The 24,034-nt window shown below is 44.2% G+C and overlaps 1 protein-coding gene across 3 annotated transcripts in view; it reads left to right on the top strand.

Moving 5' to 3' along the window:
- The window catches only part of WWOX (WW domain containing oxidoreductase), a 964,125-nt gene that overhangs the window by 281,186 nt on the left and 658,905 nt on the right, over positions 1 to 24,034 (top strand). For 2 of the 3 annotated variants that reach the window (XM_057713311.1, XM_057713313.1), the window contains exons 7-8: positions 1,635 to 1,820; positions 7,696 to 7,960. In XM_057713311.1, the coding sequence (XP_057569294.1) occupies positions 1,635 to 1,820; positions 7,696 to 7,960 (451 nt within the window). Of the gene's footprint in view, positions 1 to 1,634; positions 1,821 to 7,695; positions 8,132 to 24,034 lie in introns of those variants that run through there. The other variant, XM_057713312.1, reaches the window with a different exon arrangement.

Below are 24,034 nucleotides of genomic sequence, written 5' to 3'. Positions count from 1 at the left end.
AGTTATGGCTCACGGGCTCTAAAGCTCGTGGTTCAATAGTTGTGGCACATGGGCTTAGTTGCTCTTCGGCATGTGGGATCTTCCTGGAGCAGGGATCAAACCCGTGTCCCCTGCATTGGCAGGCAGATTCTCAACCACTGTGCCACCTAGGAAGTCCCTATATTTTGTTTTTTAACATGAATGTTTTACAGGGCCAATAGGCTTGCTACTTTAATGGCTGCATAGTATTCTGTCATATACATATATTCCAATTCATTTAATGATCCCCCGATTGTACATTTAGTTTACTTCTAATGTGTTGCTCTTATGTTGCAATTGCAAATACTGTGGATAGCTTGAATATATTTATACAATTCGCATTAGTACCTTAGGATGATTTCCTACGAGTACAATTTCATTATTAGGATTTAAGATTTTGATTCACATAAAAGGCTTATTACTTTTATTTAAAAAAATTTTATTACGTGGATAAAGAAGATGTGGCATATATATACAATGGAATATTACTCAGCTATAAAAAGGGATGAGATGGAGCTCTATGTCATGAGGTGGATAGACCTACAGTCTGTCATACAGAGTGAAGTAAGTCAGAAAGAGAAAGACAAATATTGTATGCTAACTCACATATACAGAATCTGAAAATGGTACTGATGAACTCAGTGACAAGAACAAGGACGCAGGTGCAGAGAATGGACTGGAGAACTCGAGGTTTGGGAGGGGGCGGGGGGTGAAGGGGAAGCTGAGACGAAGCGAGAGAGTAGCACAGACATATATATACTACCAACTGTAAAACAGATAGCCAGTGGGAAGTTGTTGTATAACAAAGGGAGTTCAACTCAAGGATGGAAGATGCCTTAGAGGACTGGGACAGGGAGGGTGGGGGGGATTCGAGGGAGGGTGGGGGTGGAGTCAAAGGAGGGAGGGAATACGGGGATATGTGTATAAAAACAGATGATTGAACTTGGTGTACCCCCCCCAAAAATAATAAATAAATAAATAAAATTAAAAGAAAAATTTTTATTATGAAAGAACTTGATATGGGCAAATGAAGAGCAAATATGACAGACCTCCATTTACCTCTCTCCAGGCTGACTTCTAAAATCTAGATTTAACTTGACTTATAAAAGGAATATATTCAAACAGTTTGTGCCTGTCTCTTTAGACAGAGTATTTCAACATTGATATATTTTACTTAGCACTTAGTAAATGCTATTTCTTATGCTGGCTTTTTTTACAGCTCATTTTCTCCTTTGTTCCTTATGTCTCACTTTAAGGGCTATTCTGATTTTATAAATAATGAAGCTGAGAACTGGATGAATTAAAGAAGCACAGATTCAACTAGTTGGTAGAACCTGTGTTCCGATCATGGTGACCAACTTGTCCCAGCTGCCCAGTATGGTCCCGGTTTTAGCACTGGAAGGCCCGCATCCGAGGAACCCCCTCGGCCCCAGCAACCCGTCACAGTCACCCACTCAGGGTCCAAGCCCTTCCCCAGCAACATTCGAGGGCATCTCATTTCCAGCTGACTGTGGTCTTAAAGATAGTGAAGAACTGGTTATTCCTGGGGGAGCACGGCTCTGCCTTGGTTTTAGAGTGTTTGTATCTGCACAACACAGGCTTGTTTTCTTTTTCAGGTCCCTTCACCTGCTTGTTTGCAACGCAGCCGTGTTCGCTCTCCCCTGGAGCCTCACGAAAGATGGCCTGGAGACCACCTTCCAGGTGAACCATCTGGGCCACTTCTACCTTGTCCAGCTCCTCCAGGACGTCTTGTGCCGCTCAGCCCCTGCCCGGGTTGTCGTGGTCTCCTCGGAGTCCCATAGGTGGGTTAGAACTGGATGTTGTGTTCACATGAGCCCTTCTGTGTACCAGCCGATTGTCCCCGCAGGCTCTCTCTTTGAAAATAATTTTCATTGGTCCTGCTCCAAAAAGCGTGATTTCAATCCGGCTTACTGAATTTATCAAGGTCTTTTTTTTTTTTTTTCTCTTGTTTTGTGTGTGTGTGTGATGGTGGGTGATTATTTGGGGGTTGTGTCAACAGCAAGGTAGATTGTTTTTATAACTATACTTCAAGCCCCTCAATGATTTTGCTTCGAGATGGAATAATAATTGATTAAATCTGAATGCCTGACCTTTATTGATTTGTCATTCACCAACTTCACCATCTCACCAAGAAGAATGTGTAGTTATTTTAGCAGGAGAAACAATGCAATTAAAGACTGCGAGATGAAATCCAATTGTTTTATAATGAGAAATTAGGGAATTCAATGCAGACATTAGCTGTGTAATTGTAGAAAGGGAAGTACTGTAGTTAGAACATATTAGAAATCTGGCCATGCCTCTTTTGGTTAAAATTTCAATTAAAACATCAGATGGCACTTCTTTTCTATTACCATTAGGAGAATATTCAATCGACTAAGAAGACATTTGAAAATTTCCTTGTATTTTCAGCATATTTGTTTCTAGAGTTGGATAAACAACTATTTGTCTAAAGAGAAGTACCTGGAGAAGATAAAGGACTTGCCGGGTGAGACTAGATTTAATACATGTTGGGGAGATTTTCCTGGTGTAGTTGGGAGCTTTCACTCCTAGCAAAGTAGCTGCAGAAAAATAATGTGTAAGGGCCTGTTTTTTCCCTCCCTCTTCTCCGTCTTAAGTCCTGAAATGTTTTAGTGACCCAGAATGAAGCTTATTTTTTTTAATCATGCTTCCATAAAATGTAACCCCTGGGACTTGGAAAAGAGAGACCAGCCAAGGGTTAGTCTGAACCCTTTATCACTCCCAAACACAGGGGCTTATGGTCGAAGTGACACATTGCAGATAGATTTACTTTTACCATTTGAAATTTATGATGGCTGAAATGAAAGGAAAATGTCGGTAATAATCCTCCCCCACGTGACAGGACATGAAACATCTCGTAATTAGGTGGTAACAAAATCTGGACATCCTTATCTTTGCAAATCACACCACGTTCGTGAAAGTGGAGTGGAATGGCCCCTTTCAGGCGTGGGGGAGACTACTTGCAGGAGCAGGCAATGGGGAGAGAGCTCAGGAGATAAATCTGCCAGCCCCAGTCATTTGCCAGATGTGGAGGGCACCACGGGATAGGTTTAAATGAGCTGGTATTTAATGGGAGGTTCTGTGGAATTCTCAGCTGCCTGCTTCCGTTTGTAAATCTGGATCTCAAATGCTGTTTCATGTGACGTCTTTGTTCTCTCCTTAACTGCAGTTGAATTTGTGCTTACCTTGGAGATCTGAATCTTAATTTCACTTAAAAGGTGCATCGAAAGGCAGAGCCCCAGTCTCTTGAATTCGATCCATTTTAGTCTCCAGACGAGGCCTTCCTGGAGTACATGTCACCAGGCCCGCTGTCTGGCGAAGGGCGCTGGGTTTCTGCTTTCTGATGACCTCTTGCCCCCATCAAAGGGTGTTTTTACAAAATCTTAATTCCCCCAAACTGGTTTGTTTATCACCCTTGCCCTGCAGCCCAGAGCCAGTGCGGATACTGGGGCTGGCAGCCCTGGGAAAACAGTTACTCAGTGCTCAAGGACGCAGAGCCCTAAACCATGTCGTAAAACGGAAGGGTTGATATCTAATCACCTCCATAAACCTTGGCGGAATCTCTTCGTTGGAGTCAAGACCCCCTGTTAGGGGAAAATAAAGTCCGATGTTTGCAGAAAATATTATTCCAGATTGCCCCAAGGCAAAATATTTATTGGCCTCTCCGAGTCTGCCCCGTATTTTAGTTACTTATCTGGAACCGGAGCAGGTGAATTGAGTTTCTGCATACCTCAAACACACCATACGAAAACGAGAACTTCCTTGCTGTGAAAAAATTTTCAGATAACAATTAAAATAGAATGAAAAAGAGTAGAGTGCTGGCTGCAGCTGTGTTGCGTGCTGAGTTGACACGCATGTGCGTGTGTGTGCGCGCGCGCGCGCACACACACACACACACACACACACAGCCTCTGATGCAAATTCAGTCCTATTCTTTGAACATAGTAGCTTTTGTCTACATAGAATCCAGCCTAATTATTTCAGTTGGGTTATTTAAAAATCCCCAGTTTAAAAAAAAAAGAGAAAAAAAGGGAGCAGTATATAGAGAAATACAAGATAGAGGTCCTCTCAAACAGCAGATGTTAATGTCCAGAGAGCCAGTATTAACATTTCAGTGTCCTGGTAAGAGGAGAACTCTATTAAGACGTTATTGTTTGGCTATGTCAATTTTTCAACTTGGAAACGGCGTAGGCAGCCTTTGTAGACTTGTTTGCCGCCTCTCGAGCTGAGAGGGGAACACGCTCATTTTTCAGGAAGCCGGCCCCGGCTCAGAGGAATCAAAAAGCTTGCCCACCCTTCCTCCTCCCTGGAGGACAGTCAATACAAGCTAATCAGGCCTTGAAAATGAGTCTGCCGCACAGGAGATCAGCAGGGCAGGGACTCGGGTCCACTGATGGGGGAGGGCTGTTTGCAGACGGAGGACCTGATATTTTAGTAGCTGTGCTTCTCCATCTCGAAACCTTCCTTCAACCTGGTTCCATCTAATTTCTCATCATGGTGGACTTTGTTTTGTCCACCCTCATCATAGGGACTAGGAATGAATATCTTCTCTTAGGGGCTGAATTTACCCAGTGTTCCCCAAGTCGTGAGATATTTCTATATGACAATAAAAGCCAAAGCAGGGAAATCATTCTAAATATTAGCAAGTGTCACATCAAGCACATAAAGCATCTGAACCAGATGGTAAAATTTGCCTTTGGAGCAAAGCTCGAAACGAAGATTTTCATAATAAGGGAAACTTGGCTCTTAGTTTGGCATTCCGAATCCAGGATCAAACTTCAGTTTTCCAGTCCCAAATTTAATCCCCACTGTGTGTCACAGGCAACATTCAAGGAGCTCACTGTCTACTTCCTGAGAATTCACAGTCAAGGGCTGGAAGCAAGTGAACAAATAACTTGCAGTCTGTATGGCTACAAGGTACAGAGATGGCATGACTTGCTTTGTTGCTGATGTTGGAAGGGCGGCAGGTCATTGGACAATAAATAGCAATAGCATGGACCAGGTCCTGGAAAGTGGATACTTAATTTTCGTCTGCTCTGCATGGCTTCTTTCAGTCTATCCGCCACGGCCACCCAAGAAATCATTGTGACAGCAAGCAGTGGAAGAGTTAGTTAGGGAGAGCTTCCTGCAAGAAGTGACACCTGATGGGACTTCCCTGGTGGTGGATTCTTAACGAATCCGCCTGCCAATGCAGGGGACATGGGTTTGGGTTTGAGCCCTGGTCTGGGAAGATCCTACATGCCTTGGAGCAGCTAAGCCCATGTGCCACAATTACTGAGCCTGTGCTCTAGAGCCCGTGAGCCACAACTACTGAAGCCCACGTGCCTAGAGCCCATCCTCTGCAACAAGAGAAACCCTTGCACCATAACCAAGAGTAGCTCCCGCTCTCCACAACTAGAGAAAGCCCACGTGCAGCAACAAAGACCCAACACAGCCAATAAAAATAAATATTTAAAAAAAAAAAAAAAAAAAAAAGAAGTGACACCTGAGCTGAATTGGGCTAAACAAAGATGCCAAGAAAGGTGATGAAAGCAGAGTGGAGAGTGAGTGAAGGGTATTCATCCCATACCTGTTAGATGTTGTCTAAATCTGTGATTCTGGTTTCTACTCAGAGCAGGTAGAACTTCTGGGACATGGCCCATAACTTAGATTGGAGGTCCTCCCTGCCCTGATCCGTGGAAAATTTGTCTTCCACGGAACCGGTCCCTGATGCCAAAATGGTTGGGGACCGCTGCCTTAGATCATTACATCCTCAGCAGTTCTTTTTTGTTTTGGTGACACCTCTTCTATAACACCTTATTACTGTGTTGAAATATAATTCAGAAATGTCAGTAATATAACTTCCCTTCATATATATGTTGTAGTTCAGTATACTAGCTTACCTATAACGTAATCAAAAAAATGAATGTGAAGCAAAATAGCATGTGTTCCAACATGTCAGTGCCTGGGCGGCACTCTGGGGAAAGTAAGTCATCAGAGTGCACGGCCTTCATCAGGATCCTTGCACATGTGGACCGTTGACAGGTGTGCAACATTGCAGCCGCAAAGGCCACCAGCCTCGGGTCAAGCCTCACCTCCCCCACCCCCCAATCGCATAAAATCCCAAAGTGCACTCATTCCTTGGGATTTACACGGTTGTGGCACTCTGCTCCTGGAAATTCAGCGGCTGTTACAACCGCGCATCTGTGTACAGCACAGCTCGGCTCTAGGCTGAGATGATTACACGCAGCCTTTCATCTGCCTGACGTCCCGCGGGGCAGTCTTCCTTGAGCAAGGCTCTGCATGCGTGGCAGGACATCTCCCGTCCCTGGCCCCCACCGGCAGTCATTAACGACAACCAGAAAAAGGCTCCCGTAAATTTTCAAATTTCCCACTAAGTTCCACTGCCGTCAGACCATTAAGCTCGGAAGTCTGGGCTCTTCCCGTGGTCTAGGGACTTGGAAACAGGCAGCTGACGATTCGTTTTGGGGTCTCACTGCCGTATCCATGCCAACATCTCTGGCCATCAGCTTTGTTGATGACTTCAGCTTGGCGAGGTCATTTAACACCACCAATGGGATGTCACTGACTGAGTCCTGGAGAAGGGGTATTTAATTTCCATTAAGACACGAATTTCATCTCCCTCTGGGATGCTCTTCTTGGTCATAGCTCCACCGACACTGCTTCTTTAAGGAACAGCCAGATTATTGCATCATTTTCACTTTACCTTTCGCTTTCCTTTTCCACGGCAGTTGTCTCGGGTGCCCATGTTATGCTCCCTTAGTACTTGGGGCAAATGCCCAAAGTTAATTTAATGAAGCAAACTCCGAGGGGTCCTTAATGAAGATGAGGCCATCGTCTAGAAAATTCCTTGTATTATGATCTCTTTTTTTTTGGTTGTTAGGGAAGTCACTACTTTGTTGTTATTTTTTAAAAAAAAAGAAGAAAGAAAGAAAGAAACAGCTGGTGTTTAACGACTCCGTTAGACCCAATTATAAAACATCAACTACTTACTTTGATTTGTGTGTATCCATGCCATGGGTATACTTAAAAACATTAGACTCTGCCAGAACTCATTTTGGCTTTGTTTACATTTATCTTTTAAACGTATAAGCCTATTGATGGCACCTCACCAAGGTTATAACCCCTTAATAATCATTAATTTTTAATCTGGAAAAGAGTCTTGGAGGCAGCAAGGCTCATCTATATTTACTTGGATGCTCAAATGAAAACATACAGGACGCACGCGTTGGCTAAAATAACCCAGGAAAGTCCCGTCAAAGGTTAGGAATGCAATATCTTTCTGCTTCCAAAAGCAGCAGCCCTTTATTTAAGATGTTTTTCCATTTAATTTGATTATCCTTGAACTTCCTGTTGAAGTTTTTGAAAAATAGATGTTAGAGGCAGGGGTGATGGAGTGGGCTTCAGCATGTGAAGACCACCCCATTCATGACTTTGGGCCTTTACTCAGTGTGTCTTTGGACCTAGTTGGTTTATATTGTGAAATCACGACTTTCTGTTTTTAAGGAGACTTTGTTTCGATGTTTGCCCAATTGAGTTTCAGTCATGGTTTTTCACAGATTTACAATAAAAACAGAAGGATATATCAGAAGTCAGAGACTGGTTTCATATCATATTTTCTTTTTCTTTTTTTTTTAGATTTACAGATATTAACGATGCCTCGGGGAAATTAGACTTTAGCTGCCTTTCTCCATCGAAAAATGACTACTGGGCCATGCTGGCTTACAACCGGTCTAAGCTCTGCAACATCCTCTTCTCCAACGAGCTCCACCGCCGCCTGTCTCCGCGCGGGGTCACGTCAAACGCGGTGCACCCTGGGAACATGATGTACTCCTCCCTGCATCGCAGCTGGTGGGTGTACACGCTGCTCTTCACCTTGGCCAGACCCTTCACCAAGTCCATGGTAAGTGAAGCTCTGCCGTCACCGCACACACCTCCCGCGCGACTTTACAGAAAGGGTCCTAGAGAAACCCAGGCACATGAGCTTTCTCCACCTCTGGCCTCTCGTGAGGATGAGTCTGGTCTTATTCATCACATCATCAGGCCTCTTGGAGCAATGGGAGAGGGCTCTTGAACACATTTCAGTCGACTTTAGGTTGCATCTGTTTCGGGGGGCCAGAGAGAAGGTGTGCTTTTTCAGTATTGTGTTAATATGTGGCTGAATGTCGTGCTGGAGATGATTTGCTTGCTTTTGATGTGATTTTTTTTCCAGTCAGCACAGTTCTTCAAAACTGTGTTTTGCGTTAGTAGGCAAATAATGTGGATTCATGACTTTTGAATTATTAGCAGATGTGATTCCTTTGTTTCCATTGAGAGTCGGTATCTGTTGTTCTAAATTCTTTTAATGGGCATAAACCTCTCTTGGAGAATCCTCTGTTGGCTACAGGTGCATTTTATTCTTTACTTCTGCAAAGGTAAGTTGGTTCGGATGAATCACACTGCTGTGGTTAGATTTGGAAACGTTCACAAAGGTAGGTGTGAAGTTTTTCTCTTTTTTGATGGTCGTATGACAGCTGTGTCTGGAAACGTCTTCCATGAAAGCGTTTGAGTGGGAAGTCATTTGAATGAAGAATGCACATTTTACACAATATATTTGGTACGGTACTTTTCCACAACACAGGCCTTTAAGAAATGTTTTCCTGTCTAGAAGACACCAGTGTTCCAGTTAACCAAACTTAACGTGTAATTCTCAGAAACTACCCTTTCCTCAAACACACCTTGGCTTTTAGGAGTATCACAGGTCAAATCGTGAACCTCCAAGTGTTCTGGGCAAATGATCCCACAGCCTCTGAATATGGTCTGCTGCCTTCTCTGCAGCCATTCCCACCCGCCGTCCTTAAGCTTCATGTTTGTGGATGACTTTTATAAGTGCAATGAAAATCTTTTGACCTGCGTGGGAGAAAGTAAGTGCATTTTCTAATTTTAATCACCCAGGTGGTTCTTATGCAAAGTAAATAGACCTAATCCAAGAGGTGAATACTTAACCGAAGAAGGGAGGAGCTCTGAAGAACGGTTCTCCAAGTCCAAGGCAGGTGGAATACTAGAAAGCGTGTGTGTCACAGGGTTCTGAAGCTTCCCCATCGCCGGGCACTCCATGATTACGTGAGAGCAGGGTCTCCACTGGGGCGCCTCTGACCGTGATTCTGGCTCATTCTCTTAAATGACGTCCTTCAGTAGAGAGGATAAGGGAGAATGTGGGTCTGGACTGGTGTCAGGGCCTTTGACCGTGGATGAGTTGTTCAAGGTTATGAATGGAGAGAGGAAAGAGGAGCGTCCTTTCTCATTTTCCACTGGCCCTGTGCCTTCAAGAACCACAGGCCTGTCATCGTGTGTAATTTGTAATCTCTGGGTCTTGAATGTTCTCACTTGTCTTTGATCATTGGTGAGAGCTAGGAAACTCCTTTCTGTGACATCAGAGTCTTGTTTTTCCTTCTTCTGGGATTTCTCTCATCAGAGGAATGTGATGGGAAAGACCTGGAGGTGGGTCTGTGAGTACAAGGACTATGGTGGCGGGAGGTGTAACCATCTCGCCATCTGGTGTGGACTGCAGTGGATGAGGGCTCGTTGATGAGAAACGACAGCAACTCTTACTCTGCGACGAGACCTCAGGGCCTAAAATCCCTGGACAAGGGCAGCGGGTGGAGGAAGAAGACCGCCTCTGAGAAGGGAAACGTGGAGGTGAATGGTGTTGTTTCTTGGGGAGGGGTCAGTCATTGCCTAATACTTACCATGAACACAACGCAGACACACGTGTTTAGCCAAGTCAGGCTGGATTGTCTGTTGCTTGGACGTAACAGGAGGATTTCTGAAAGTGCCAACAAATTAAGTCAGGCAGGCAACTGTGTCGTGATCGCAGACTATTGCTCTTTGGCTGGTAACTGTGGTTGGCACTCAAGCCAAGTGGAAGACCGGAGCATGGAGTTGGAAACGGAGGCGGGAGTGTCGCCACACATCTGGGTAGCACAGGGAGTTAGGAGGAGGCCCCCGCTCAGCGTCCGCCGCACCGGGAGCAGGTCTCAGGGACGCCTGATGCCCAGCCCCGGCCGCCCGTCCCTCCTGCTCCCCCAGCCAGTGTTCGGGGGCCTCGGCCACCCCCTACCCTGGTCCCCCGGCCTCCATTCAAGAAAGTACCTGCTGCGGGCAGCCTTGGGCAATAGGTAAAATACGAACTGGTCTCTGTGGCCCTGGGTGAGAGGGGGATTGGGGAAGATGAGAAGATAACCCTTGAGAAGGTTTGAGGAAAAGTGGAGATGTCACCAAAAACCCCCTCAGGTATGGCTAAGTTGTACTGGCAGTGATGGAATGGTCCATGGAAGGGCAGGGGAGGTAAGCCCTTACTTAGCCTGTGTTAGAAAAGGGATTTGCCATGGCTTCCTGGTGGTGGCAAGTGTGAGAAAGCTGCTGCGTGGGACAGTGGACTGACCAACACTCTCTTACGATCCTGATGGTCAAGCCCCAGATCTTACCCTTGGAATCAGGAGAGCTTGGGCAAGACACTTGACCTTTCCGAGCTTGTTCCCTCGCAACCAAGATGGCAATATAGGTTAGTGTGAGGATTGACAATAATGGGTATGAGGTCTGTCATATTTTTATATATTTAGGCATTTGGTGGTGTTTCTTAGACATCAGAATTCCATATGAATGACCTTCATAAAGAGGTAGGACAGGAACCCTGGACTTGTCAGACTCACAGCCAGTCACTTCTCTTTCATGAAGATGGAGGACTCTGCGTGTGGGAGAGGACTCTGCACGAGTGTAGACCAGGGATCTACTGTTTCGCTGGCAGGACGGACGGGACTCACTGGCAGAGTCAGCCTCGGGTTTTATCTTTCTTTGTGGGGCTTGGCATTGCTTCCATGGCAGTAAAACATTCTTTTGTGGATAAAGAGCGCACTTCTGCCATTCTAACGCAAACATACATTTGGACCTAAGCCATGTGGTTGCATCCCCGTTCCCACCCCATGTAGAAGTTGGATCCTAAATGCTCACGGAGGACCCGAGCATGGATGCAGGGTCCCCATCACCCCAGGACTGGTGTTCTGTTTGTGCTCCATTGTCTCCCCTTCTGCCTGTCACTTCAGACAAAGTGTTTTCCTTTTGACCTGAGATTGCCAGAGTGTGCATTCCACTGCGCAAGGTCAAGGAAACAAGAAACACAACCAGCCTTGGGCTGGGAAGCCCCGCCTGCCTTCCCCACTGGAGCCTGCCCCCTTAAGTATTAAACAGCAGTATTCTAATATCAACGTCCCTTTTTTATTTGCTGTGACTTGCTGTGACTACGGTGATTTTAGTTACAGTAATCAGGTCACCCTTCATGGAGTCAGGCTATTCTAAGTGCCTCTTTAAGGAATATTGTTGCAGATCAGTAATTTTACAATTGGATGTTCTTGTGCAACTTTATTAAATGTAATCTGTCTTTTAAATGTTGCCCTTTTACAGTCACACATTTCTAATTGTTGCTGCGAATGCATTAGCACTTTGAAATTAATTAATTTTTCCATTTCGGCCGCCTGCAGTATAATAATCACTAATGAGAAACTCTTAGGGATTAATTCTCAGTGCAGCGGCCCCTACCGGTGGAGCTGTGGCTCTTCCTCTTGAGGCACAGAGGTCAGGATGGGTATGGGGGTTTCGTGGTGGTGGGGAAAGCATTTTCCCCTCTTCCCTCCAGTTTATAATAAAATTACAGTAATAGATAAAAATGGGACTAGGATTGTCTCACATATTGTTTCGGAAAAGATGCAGGGTTCTTTAGCTGCTTGTGCAACATCTTCAAGGAAACCAAAGTTTGCTGGAAGCTTTCCAGTTACAAAATCACATCTGTTGTGTGTGCCACACGCTTATTTTCCCGTCTCCCTAGCTCGCTTTTTATTTAAATACTCCAGAATTACATTTTGCATGTGGATGGATTTATATCTATTGTATGTTAGTGTATATCATGTATTCACACATATTACCCTCTGAGGCTTCATTCACAAAACCAGGCGTATCGCCTCATCTGGTGATACGTGAGATTTTCAGCGGTAGGTTCGGCTGTTTGCGATCGTTGCCACACACCCAAGTGAGATGCAGCCTGGCGGGTGTGGCCAGACACCATGATGCTTTACGTATCAGCACATATGTCTTCATTTATTGCTTACAGCAGTTTTACGTTAGAATCACTCTCCTCATTTTGCAGTCAAAAGCACAGGGAACTTACCCAACTTGTTCAAGAAAATGGAATATCAGTCGGCAGACCCTCCGCCAGCTCCTTGTCCAAGTTCATTTTCTTTGTCAAAAATACCACCACCCCCGCTGTGTTGATCCAGTCCCGCGGTTGTGTTTCCTTTTTAAAATGTTTGAAAGCCGCTTCATGAAATGCACCCTCTCGCTGTTTTCTTCCCCACATAAGCTTGCAGTCCTGGTAAACAACGTCTTAGCTCAAGTTCCTAGGTCCAAGCCAGCCCTTTGCCATCAGTATGTAAATTTGAAGCTGAGCCCGCCTCACATGCCTCTTAGGGTGTTTTGTGCAACCAAATATTTGCGTTGGCAGGTAATGGTAGAAAGAGTATCATGTGTTAGGGTAGCAGGAGCTTAGCAGATGTTTTAGGGAACCACATTTTCAAATCGTTTTACATGAAAAAAAAAAAAACAGCTTGAGTTTGTCGAACTTCTGAAACGATTGGGTTACATTTCCTGGGGCCGCGTAAAGCCAGTCATTGTGCTGAGTTTTAACAGATGTGCAGCTACCCTGCTAATGGACGGGCCTGCAACGCTAGTTCTATTGCAAAGTTATAAATTATAACTAGAAAAAGCACACGGTGTCATTCTTCTAACCTTCGGGAAAGCCAAGCCTGGTAATTCTGCCCTTGAATAACCCGCAGCAGGGTGATTTATAGGTGTACAATTTAAAACATAATGAAGGAGATAATAGATGTTGATTTGTTCTTTAAATTAGTATTTTAGAAAAATACTCCCCCCCACCCCTCCCCTTTAAATACCTGCAGCTGCCTACTCTCTGGATACTCTCAAGGACAAAACTCCCTGTCTGAATCTTTCTTGGTACATCGGAGTGGAAAAGCAGGGGCCCTTTTCTGCGTTGGGAGGAGGAAAGATGATTTTCAAAGTGGAAATTTCAGCATATTCTTCACTCATCTAAATATTTTGAGACTCCCAAGTGAGGGTGGAATTCTCTGGCCGCCTTGCTCTTGCCAGTCCAGATACATTAGAAAACCAGACTGCTAGGACCTCTCCGTGGTTGGGCCACACTTGGGCTTTTCTGCAGCTGCCCCCCCCCCCCCCCCCCCCCCCCCCCGCCGGGTTCTTCCCCTCGCTGAGGCCACGTCCCCACAGCCTCAAACATTCTTCTTACTTTCCAGGATTCTCATTAGCATAGGTTTTATTCCTCATGTCTCAATTCTGTCTGCAGCTTTAAGGTTTACAGTGTTTGCCCAAGTTGGAGTCTAAGGATTATGGTCGAATGAAAAAGAGCATGGGATTTAGAATCATTAGGCATGTGCTCAAAATTCAGGTTTTCCCCTTTTCTTAGTTGTATAATTTTAAATCATTCAGTCTCTCTCAGGCTCATCATCTACCATCAGTTTAGATGTTTCGGGCTGTGAGTCAACACCCAGTTAAAAGCGGTTGGAATAACAGAGATTTGTTTCTCTCATATATCCAGAAGTCCCTAGGCAGCCAGGGGGTTCCTTAGCTAATTTTTAGGCAGCTCCTCTGTGACTGTCTTGGCTTTTTCCTCATGATTGTAAGATGGCTACAGCAGCACCAACCATTGCATCCGGTGTCATAAAGTCTGAAGTCAGGGTGGGAGGGATGAAGCCCCTGTTTGCATGCTTTCCTCCTTTATCAGGGAGGAGAACATTCTGTCTCAGAACTGTCCTCCCTCGCAGACTTCTCAGCTCCTACTGGCCAGGATTGAGCCCCCCAACCACCTCCTGGGTGCAAGGGAGGCTGGGAGAGTGCATTTTGGCATTTCGTGTTTCTAGGGTGGGAGGCAAGATCTATGGCAAGGAAAAAAAGGTAAGATAAAGGCTATTGAGCAGACGCTAACGAACAGGTGTGCATAAAGTTTTCTTACCTATCTACTGGGAATTCTATTTTATAAGGTCACTGTGAAAGCAGGTAAGAATTGAATGGAAGGCTCCTGGCCTTATCTGAACCCCTTCCACTCACCCAGCTTTACCTCTAGCCACTTCCAGCCCTGTTTTCCTTCCTTCTCCAGGGTGCTGAAGCGCATTGCTCTTCAGTCTAGAACACGCCTTTCCCTCCATGCTTAGTTACTTTCTACTCATCCTTCAAAACTCAGTCCAAATATCACACCTCAGGGAAGCCTTATATCAAGATCTGGTCAGGACTTCCCGTGATGTGCTCTCATAAAAGCCAGTGCTCACGATGTAATACTGTCTGATGTGTAGTGATGCTCCATTAGTATGTGCCAGGGAATGAATGAAGGACCGTGGCATTTCTCCTTCCCAACATTTAGCACAAAAGCCAATTTAGAGACATAATTCCTGTCGTTTTGTATTTAATATCTGTCTTGAAAGTGCCATTTTTGCCTTCACACTACTATATTCATGGTCTATAAGGTAGTGCTCAGTAAATATTTGTAAATAAAGCAATGAGATATTTGTAAATAAATAAACAAAAGACGATTAGGTGCTTAATGAATGACAGTCATGAATCCGTTCTTTATCATGAGTCTCTCTGAGGTGGGCAGGGGATTGCAGGTCAGAATGTGTAGGGGAAGAAAAGGATGAGGCTAGGGGACCACACCCCCCCCCCCGCCCCCACCACCACCAGAATCACACAGCTGGTCCAATAGGACCAGAACCCACTCCCCCGCCCCCAAACTCCTGGTCAAGTGACACATCAGGGATATACCCAGAGATTGTGAGTGTGGAGGCAAAATATGTAAGGAGAACAGCAAGGTGTGGGAAAGAAAGGAAATGCTTTAGAGCCGGGCAGCTCTCAGATCCAGCCCTAGCTCCATCCCATGCTAACTCCTGGGCACATTTCAGACCCGGGTTAACATCCGTGTATACAGGCTTGTGTTGAGAACTGAACGAGATCATGAATGCGTAGCACCCAGAATGCGCTAGATGCTCAGTAAGCATTCACTGGTATTGCTGTTATCGACCCGTGTTGAGAGTAAAAAGATCACGCGTGTGTAGCATTCAGAGCACGCTGGACGTGCAAGAAACACCTTCATCATTATCGGTAGTTTTTCAGACAAGGAAAGAGTCGCGTTTCTCCCCATTGCTCGGAGATGCCCATTCTCCTAACATTGGCCCCGTGTTCGTCACAGAAGGTCTAATTCTCCCTGTGAACATTAGGCATAAAAACGCCATGTGCAACCCCGAGCTGGACAACGTCTAGAACGGTAGCCCGCAGTGCGCAATGTGAGCCCTCCTGGCGGCCTGTTTCAGCCAACAGTACTCCTTAGCTTTGAGCAAAGAGTCACCCTTTCTTGTTGGACACAAAGAGGGGGAAAACAGGCCTGGCTTTGTGAGGCCTCAGCTCTTCATCGCTGTATTTTCTCTGCCTCGCTTCGCAGCGTTTCAAGTCTGGTTAATCCTTTGTTCCAGAATGAACACCCGAGAGGGGCAAGAAATGACTATCTGGCCTTAATACGTGTGACAAATTATTTAATGAACACTTAACCAAGATGTGAAATTCCCCTAGTTTTATCTTCCTTCGTTCCCTTTTCTTCTGCGTCCCCGCTGGCGCTCCGGTAACGCACTGCCTCTTTTCAACTCCCTTCCTAGCTCTTTTATTACTTTTAAGTTTGTGGTGCCGTCTTTGATCCTCCCCCTCCAGTTTCCTTTTCTCCAATTTCATACTTCTTTCCAGTGGTTTTTGGCCGCCCTGCAGTTTTCGATATCGGAGGCCAGCACGATTAAACAGGTGCCGGGAGTTAGTGTTGCCCAGCGATGATGTCTCTGAAACGTTTCTTCTGTGAGCATTGATTTTCGCATAACTCACTGGACATGTTGATTTTTCCTTGTGAGGCGGCAGGGAGTGTTTTTCCAGCGGCAATAAGGAGAACGCGAATCTGGGGTTCCGAACTGTTCAGAAGCTGAAATCCACGCCCTCTCCCCTTCTTATGACACCGACAGAAACAAATACAGTGAACATCAGTGGAAGATGTGGCCTCATGGTCCCTGAGGACCTACTAAGTGCTGGGCTCCACGCTCGTGGCTTCACATCTTTGTTTTTTTGTTTATGTTTTTTTTTTTTTTTTTACAAGTTAAGTTTTCTTTGGGGCAAAATGAGGGCTGCAGCCCAGGCATATCTTTGTATCTCGTCTTTTTGGATGTTTTTGGGTGTTTGCCGTACTCAAGCAATCGTGTGTCTCCGAGCAAGTCACATACTCTCTCTGGGCCTCCATGTTCTTATCTGTAAAATGAGTCACTTAACCAAGATTAATTGTCCCATGGGTTTTGGATTTTACAGTGTAGTTTGAAAGGAAATTTTTCAAAAAGGAGACTAATGCAGGTTCATATGCTTTATTCTGAAAAGTCTGGATGAAAGACAAACCCACCACCATAGACTGTCACCATGATTTTATAGAAGGATGGACATTTAAATGCCCAAAACTGTAGGCAGGCCATGATGGTGGGACAGAAAGCAGCCCTTTCAGTTGAGTACATTCCGCTTCAGGGAGAAGCATTTCGGTGCTGCTCTGGCCGTTGTTCTCACTGTTGACGATGCTGGGCTTACCCTTGGGGATGTCTGGCCTAGAAGATTCCAAAGGTACTGTTTCAGCTCCAGAATCCTTCTGTGCATCGTTCAGATCCCAGGTTCCAATCTTTCAGTAACTAACTGCACCACAGTTGAGTCACGATCCCGTGGGGACACGGTCTGTGAAATGCAGACCTATCCAGCTGGAGTGGTGTAGAAGAAATGTGAAGCGGTAGGGAGTCGAAGCAGGGCCGACGCTGACCTAATACATCAGAGTGTTTTCCCTCATAAACAGCTGTCTCAGCCCGTTGCCTTTTATAAGTATGACACCCCATCTGCTTATCTCCCAGCTTCTGTGGGTCTGGAACCTGGGCCCTCTGCTTTAGGGTGAACTCACAGGTTGCAGTCAAAGTGTCAGCCCAGCTGATGCCATCAGGGCTCAGCCAGGGAAGGGTCCGTGTCCAAGCTCATGGGCTTGTTAGCAGGGTTCCGTTCTCTGTGGCCTAAAAGACTGAGGACTTCGGTTCCTCTCTGCCTTTTAGCCGGGGGCCTCCCTCTTGGTTCCTTGGAGCCACAGCCCAGTGTAACCAAACCTCAGAAGGGACAGCTCATAACTGGCCCATTCTGTTTGGTAGAAGCAAGTCAGTGGGTCTGATCCACATTCACTGGGAGAGGATCTCACAGTGTTGTGAACACCGGGAAGCAGGGAGTGTAGGGCCTGTCTTAGAGGCTGCCTACCACACTTTACATGTTCAGTTTTATTTAGTCTTTTGTGTGTGTGTGCACCTTTTGGTAAGCTGTCTGGTGGCAGATTTACACATAGGTCTTGCTAGTTCTTGGCCCTGAGCCATAGCATTCGTTATTGACACCTATGTCTTTGTCTTGCTGTTCTCCTGTTTCATCATTTCTGCATTCTCGTCTTCCCTCTCTCTGGGCTGAGAGGTACCAGATGCACCTATTTAAAAAAAAAAATACGTATATATTTATGCATTCTTGCCTCGTGATAGGAGATAAGGTTTAGTCCCTTAATAAGAAAACTTATGTGAGTAAAGAAACGTGTAGATTGTGTTTCCTAAAGTCAAGTATTTGTTTTCATGCTGCCTGAGTAGAGGTGACCATATTCGTCAGCAGCCCAAATCTTCTTTCTAAAGGAACACCTATGCCGAGTTTTGAGTTTCAAAACTTGTTCAGAGATCCTGGATTTTTTTTTTTTAAGCCATAAAGGTAGATAAGGCTCACCAATCATTACAAAGCCCACGTGGAATATTATTCTTATTCCAAACTGTGTGTAGTCTTTAGAATTTTTGTCGTTGTAGTTTTGGGATCTGTTTTAAGTAGGCATCTAAGACAGAAAGAAAAACAACTTCTATTTTGCTGTTTTCGGGAAATAGATTGATTTGAACACTGAAGTCTGGTTTTCATGTTATAAAGCCACTCCTGTTAAGATGTGTAATACATGAAGTATCTTATTTAGTAATATTCTAATTTTCCCTGTGAAAGATCATGCCCTTTTCCCCAGCTGGGGCTTTTTGCTTCTCCATCTGCCACCTTGTATAGAATCTACATCACTTGAAACATTTTATCCTTGGGTTTCATATGATGGGGTCTCTTTAATCATTTACATTTCTGAAAAAAGAAAGTGAAATATTCTTTATGAAGCCAAAGTAATCCACAGGAGTGCATGGTGTTTGTTCAGCTGGATATCTTATTTATTTGAAGTACTGAGAGAAATCTCTTCTGACTGCTCAAAAAAGGGAAGAATAAACAGTACGAGTGTCCAAGTAATCTGAGCCAGAGAGGCCCTCCTTTCACAGAAAAGTTATAAAAAGTCTATTTGCTAGATCCAAAAAAAATACTGTATATCAACTACTGAGACCTTCATAATGTTTTCTTAGTATTCTCACTCTTTAAAAGAAAAAAAACAACCTTTAAAATCTGGGAACTTTAGAATTTGGGGGGATATTTTAAGATTCCTAAGCAGGTGAATGCAACCAGTCTGTTTTTCCTTCTTAGAACATAACTTCTCTGGCCGGCTTGGGTGTGTGCTATGTGCCGTGTGTCTCTGTTGACTGTCTATAACCATCAAAGACCAAATGATGGAGTTAGAATGGCTGAAATCTCAGCCTTATCCCTGGGCACATTTCCTTTAAAGTAAGGCATTAAGAAGATGTTTAGGAGGAAAAAAAAATACAGCTTATTTCAAAGAAGTAGAATCTGGCATATACCCAGTCATGAAAATAACATAGACTTCTTCTCTTTTTATTCCCTCTGTTAAAACCATTAGAAATGAGCTGGCATATTTCTTGTGGCTGGAAAGGAAGGAGAACACAATCAGATGTCTTTATCCTAAACCTGGAACGGTCTTTTCTCTGCTGCGACTTGCTTTCCCCTTAAACTCAAGCTTGTGTTATCACATCTTCCAATGTCACTTCGTCTCTGTCGGCTTCGTATTTGAACCAAGAGTGAAGGCCTTTTCCAGCCAAAGCCAAAATCAAAAACGAATTCAAAATTTAGCTTATCTTTGTCAAGTGTACCTGACCTTTGACATGCCTCGGTGCTGGGCTGTGACGGGCAGATTTGACCTGTATGGGGTGCAGGATGGGAGGTTTGCTATGAGTTTTCCTTGAAGAAGCACATGTTCTGTAGGCCTTGAGGACCAGGGCAGCCGAGAAAAATAACAGCTCACATCGATCAGGACGCACCCGCGCCCGGAGCCCTGTTCTGAGGACCTTTCATGTGTCAACTCATTCCTTCCCCATGGCCCACTCCCAACAGAATGAGGTGGGTAGAGCCAAGAGAGGAGTATGTTGACCTGCTTTGTGAAAGAAGAATGCATTGCGTGTAGCAGAAAGGCCAGCCTCCGAATCCCAGCCCTATCCTCCTGGTGACCCTCGTCGTCACGGGCAAGTCACACTACCTCCCTGGGCCTTGGGTGCGCTTTTTCTCCGTAAAAGGGAGACATCGTCCCCACATCTTTAGACTGTTGGAGGATTGAGGCACGGCTCATCCCTAGCACACGTGCTAATTTACTTTGTATCCTTCCAGTTACCCTGAACTTTCATGACATTTACTGATTTGTAAGGACGCATAGGAAGCTGTTGTCAGAGACCTATTCTCTCATTCGGCCTCAAAACATATCAAGCCCCCTCCCTGCCTGTGAGAAATGCCCTTTAAGTCTGAACTCCAAGCAAGACCCTGGAGCTGCGGTAATACCTTCCTCTTGATAACGCAATTATAACATAATGTATTGTCGGAGCTCCTCGTTCTTTTTTGTGCTTTATCAAATCATATTAATGCTGATGGTAGCATATCAACGTCTTCTGGTCTTTAGTGACTGATACATTTTGTTCACCTTCTCCTGTGCTTGTTCTTAAGTAACCTTAAATCCTTTCCTGGGAGCAGGTCAGATGGGAATTAATAAAGTGATTTATTTCAAAGCAGAGGCATATTCCATTGAATCTCTTAATAACACCAGACCAAAAGCAACTTTATCTTGGTCTGTACTTTTGGGCATGTGTCTACATTGTCCATGCTCAAGGAAACAGATTTTGCAATCTACCCTTTGAGAAAAGTATAATAAAAGCATCCTGTCTTCAGGACTTCAGAAAGCTTTCATCTTTTTTTTTTCTTTAACCTTTTTTTCTCCATATGATTTACATAATACTAGTTATTGATTGCTAGCTAGCACTATGCCGGCTGCCCAGATGGTAAATGTTTTCTTCAGATATGGATGTGTTTACGTATGTGTATATATCTAATCACAGGGCTTAATAATACACATGTATCCTGGTTTTGGTCTTTTCCTTTCTAAATTTCAACTTTTCTCTTTCCCCTCTGCCCACTGTTGTTTCCCAGTAAGCTATTTATATCTTAAAATAAATCTTTGTGAGGAATTTATGTGTTTAGTATTGAGTAACCTGAAGATGGTTTACGAAGACAACAGGAGCTAGTGACGGCCGTGCACATGGATGCTAGCAGACCGTAAGGACCCAGTACATGGGCTTGTTTGTTATATCATGCCCATAGGCAGGTACACTTAGAAAGTCTGTTGGGGGAAGAGGAAGCTAAAGCCAGCACTTTCAGCCTGCTCTTTTGATCCCTAGGCTTTAAAAAAACACTCTTTGTTGATGAATAAAATATTTTAATCAGAACTATATCAACACGGATCAGTTTTTTTCGTGGGGATCCAACACAAGGTGAATTCCATTAAGTCAATTAAATACCTTGATCCAGTTTTTAAACAGTATAAAGATAGTTAAGCAGTTGCTTTTTAAAAAAAAAAATTATTTTACTGAAATCCTTTTCACCAGGAACTATTTTATATATATATATATATATTTGTAATGGCTATTTCAGCCAGAAAAATGTTGCTCATTTGATGAAAGACCAATATTCAGTTCTTAGCTAATGCCTAAGAAATTCTCTTAACAAGTCCACTCCAGTATTGTAGGGTGTCTCAGCCAGGATTCACCTGTGAGCATGTTAATAATATGATTCTTTCTCAAACTCCCGAAGACTTGGATGCCTTTGGAACGCTTGCGCGTTCTGTGCCGTGGCAGGGCAAGTGGTAAATGACAGATCAGGGTGTCCTGTTGTTGTTCCAGAACAGTGTCTATACAACATTTTTTTTTTAATTACTACCCAGGTTTTTTATGTTGCAAACCAATACATACACACTTATGCAGATATGTGTACAATACACGTGTCTGAAACAGAAGTTTTATGTTACTATACTCTAATTATGGGCAGTGTCCTCCACTCTTTTCCTCTTGGTTGTATTTCGTTTTTTAAAGTGCTGATTGCGACGCAGTTTTACCAGCCACTGTTGGTTTCACTGCTCACTCTATCAGAATCTCCCCTTTGAAAATCGTTGCTCTCAAACTTTTGCTCTGGTCCCATATGATAAACGTTCATTGAGTGCTGCGTGTGCTGACTTAAGGGGTTGAAAATTCGGAAGCGAGCAAGTCTTTTCCCTTGGCCTCTGGGTGCTTATATTAAAAGGGCTGGGCATGTAAAGAACGTTAGGGTGAGGGGAGATGGGTACCACTGGACACAGTGCTTTTCTGCCTCGGGGGTAGACACGAGAGTCGTCAGATGAAGTTGTAGAGTGGACATCTTTACAGAGCCTGGAAGAACATGTAGGGCATGTGAACACACGTAATCACAAAAAGGGGAAAAGGCTTTGCAGCAATGGTAGGGCTGAGATGAGGACTAGTGACAAAATGAAGGGAGTGCTAAAAAATACTCAGTAATTAAGACAAACGAGATTTTAGTGCAGCGTTTCCAAAAACTCAATTAATGCAAAAAAAATCATGATGAACAGAGTTTCAAATTTTAAATCAAGGTAGGATCAGCGTTACAGCAAAGGCTCAGGATTTGTGGTGAGCCATGTAGGAGGCGAGGTCAAAACAGAGGGCCGTTGCGGGCCTGGCTACGGATTTGGGACCTCATGATCTCATGTTAAAATTGAGGACACTGGCGGTATGGTGATGATGATGCACCACTTTTGATGTGGGGACTAAATATGGGAAATAAATGGGCAAGACTACATATGGGGATATACACATCCATGGGTGAATTTGTTGGAATGCCCGTATATATGTGCACGTGTGGACCAATAAGGACAGGAAACTGTCTGACAGTTAAGTCTTATTTAGGGCATAACAAAATATCCTGTCTTGTCTCTTTTAAAGCAGTTGTATGAATTTCCTGCTTGAGGATATCTGATAGAGGTCATATGGGACTATATTTTAACATAAAATATTTTTCCTTCAAATAGGTCCATTGTTTATTTCAATACTCACTAGAGTTGTGAACCTGCAATGTCTCAGAAACATCTTGCTCTGTCTTTTTGGTGGTGACACTTAACGAATGATGTAAGACAGATTCTAGGAAGAGAATATTTAGAATATCCACGTGTGTCACTTCCTCAAAAGACGCGTAAAAATGATCATGCCTGTTCATTATTTAAATAGCTGCGGCCTTTTAGTGAGTACCAACATGAGCAAACCATGGTAACGTGGTTTAAAATGTGTAATGAAATTTGCAGTGCTGTCCGATGACAGAACGATTGAGTTAGCGCCCACAGTGTTGACTGAGCATCCTCGTAAAGGGTCGTTTGCATTGTGAACAGGGAAGGTGCACATCCCCTCGTGGGCTGGCAGTGTTTCTGCAAGCGCTCTCTGAAACGATGCCCCTAGAAGGACGGTCTTTCTGAGGTTGAAATGCCATAGGACGTGTGCCCATCCTATGATTTTAATCTCCTGTGCACTTAGCGGAGTTGACATATGTTCAGACTGACTGGTAATGTTCTGACTGTGTGTGTCTGCCCCCTTTTTGTTCATTTTGTTACTCTGGTCCTCGTTAAAGGCCTTTCCAGGGCCTCCCTCAGATCTCAGATCGTGGCTCTTCCGAAGCAGGATTATCCCGGGGCAGCAAAAGCTGTCCTGCAAATACACCATTTCCCCCACTTTGAGTAAAACGACGAAAAGCTTTTTCATTTGGTCCAGATTTGCTACTTGTTCCCTTGGTCCTTTCAAGGTAGTTACTAATTACAGGTCTTGGGGTCCAGAGTTTCACTATACAGATGTCGCTTTGTGCTTTGTGACTTACACATTTGTCCTAAGCAAGTGAAGGTGAGTTTCACTGAAGTCAGTGGGTGGACATACAAAAACTCTTTTTCTTGACTTTTAAAAGAAATTCAGATTTTTTAAAAGAACTTTTATTGCGATGTAATTGACATACAATAAACTGCATATATTTAAAGTGTACAATTAAAAACTCACAAATTTTTATTCCCCAAATGCTAAGCTTTCTTTTGGGAAATCTTAGTAGCCCTTCTTATGAGACTCTCTGCTTTGACAGCATTCATGAGGAGCACCGAGGGGGACTCGTAAACAGAACGTGAGCTGAGCAGCTTTCCCTGGATGCAGGACCGTTCCTGCCTCTCCCGTTTCTTAAGGGGGAAACTGAGGAATCCCACAGAGAGGAAGGGTGCACGGCTTGATCTGGTCCAGCTTGGTCTGCAGAGTCTGTTTCAGTATTTATTCCCCCCCTTCCCCATTCGCTGCCGGTCCGTTGTTTTGTTTCACTGGTAGAGCATTGTTCGACTTAAACCTTTGCTTATTTTCTTATCCCACGTCTAGAGCGTATGTGGTCATTTCGCATTATATTATCATTCAGCATTTGAAAAAATAAACAATGTGAATCAACTAACTCTTAGCGTTAGTAGTAAGGTCTGATATTAAAAAGGTATGTGTGTTTATATATTTATATACACACGAAAACACAGGTATAAACT

Source organism: Hippopotamus amphibius, chromosome 16, assembly GCF_030028045.1.
Source record: "Hippopotamus amphibius kiboko isolate mHipAmp2 chromosome 16, mHipAmp2.hap2, whole genome shotgun sequence".
Taxonomy (NCBI): domain Eukaryota; kingdom Metazoa; phylum Chordata; class Mammalia; order Artiodactyla; family Hippopotamidae; genus Hippopotamus; species Hippopotamus amphibius.
Note: the sequence above shows the minus strand (reverse complement) of the source record. Positions and strands in the feature narration are given on the sequence as shown.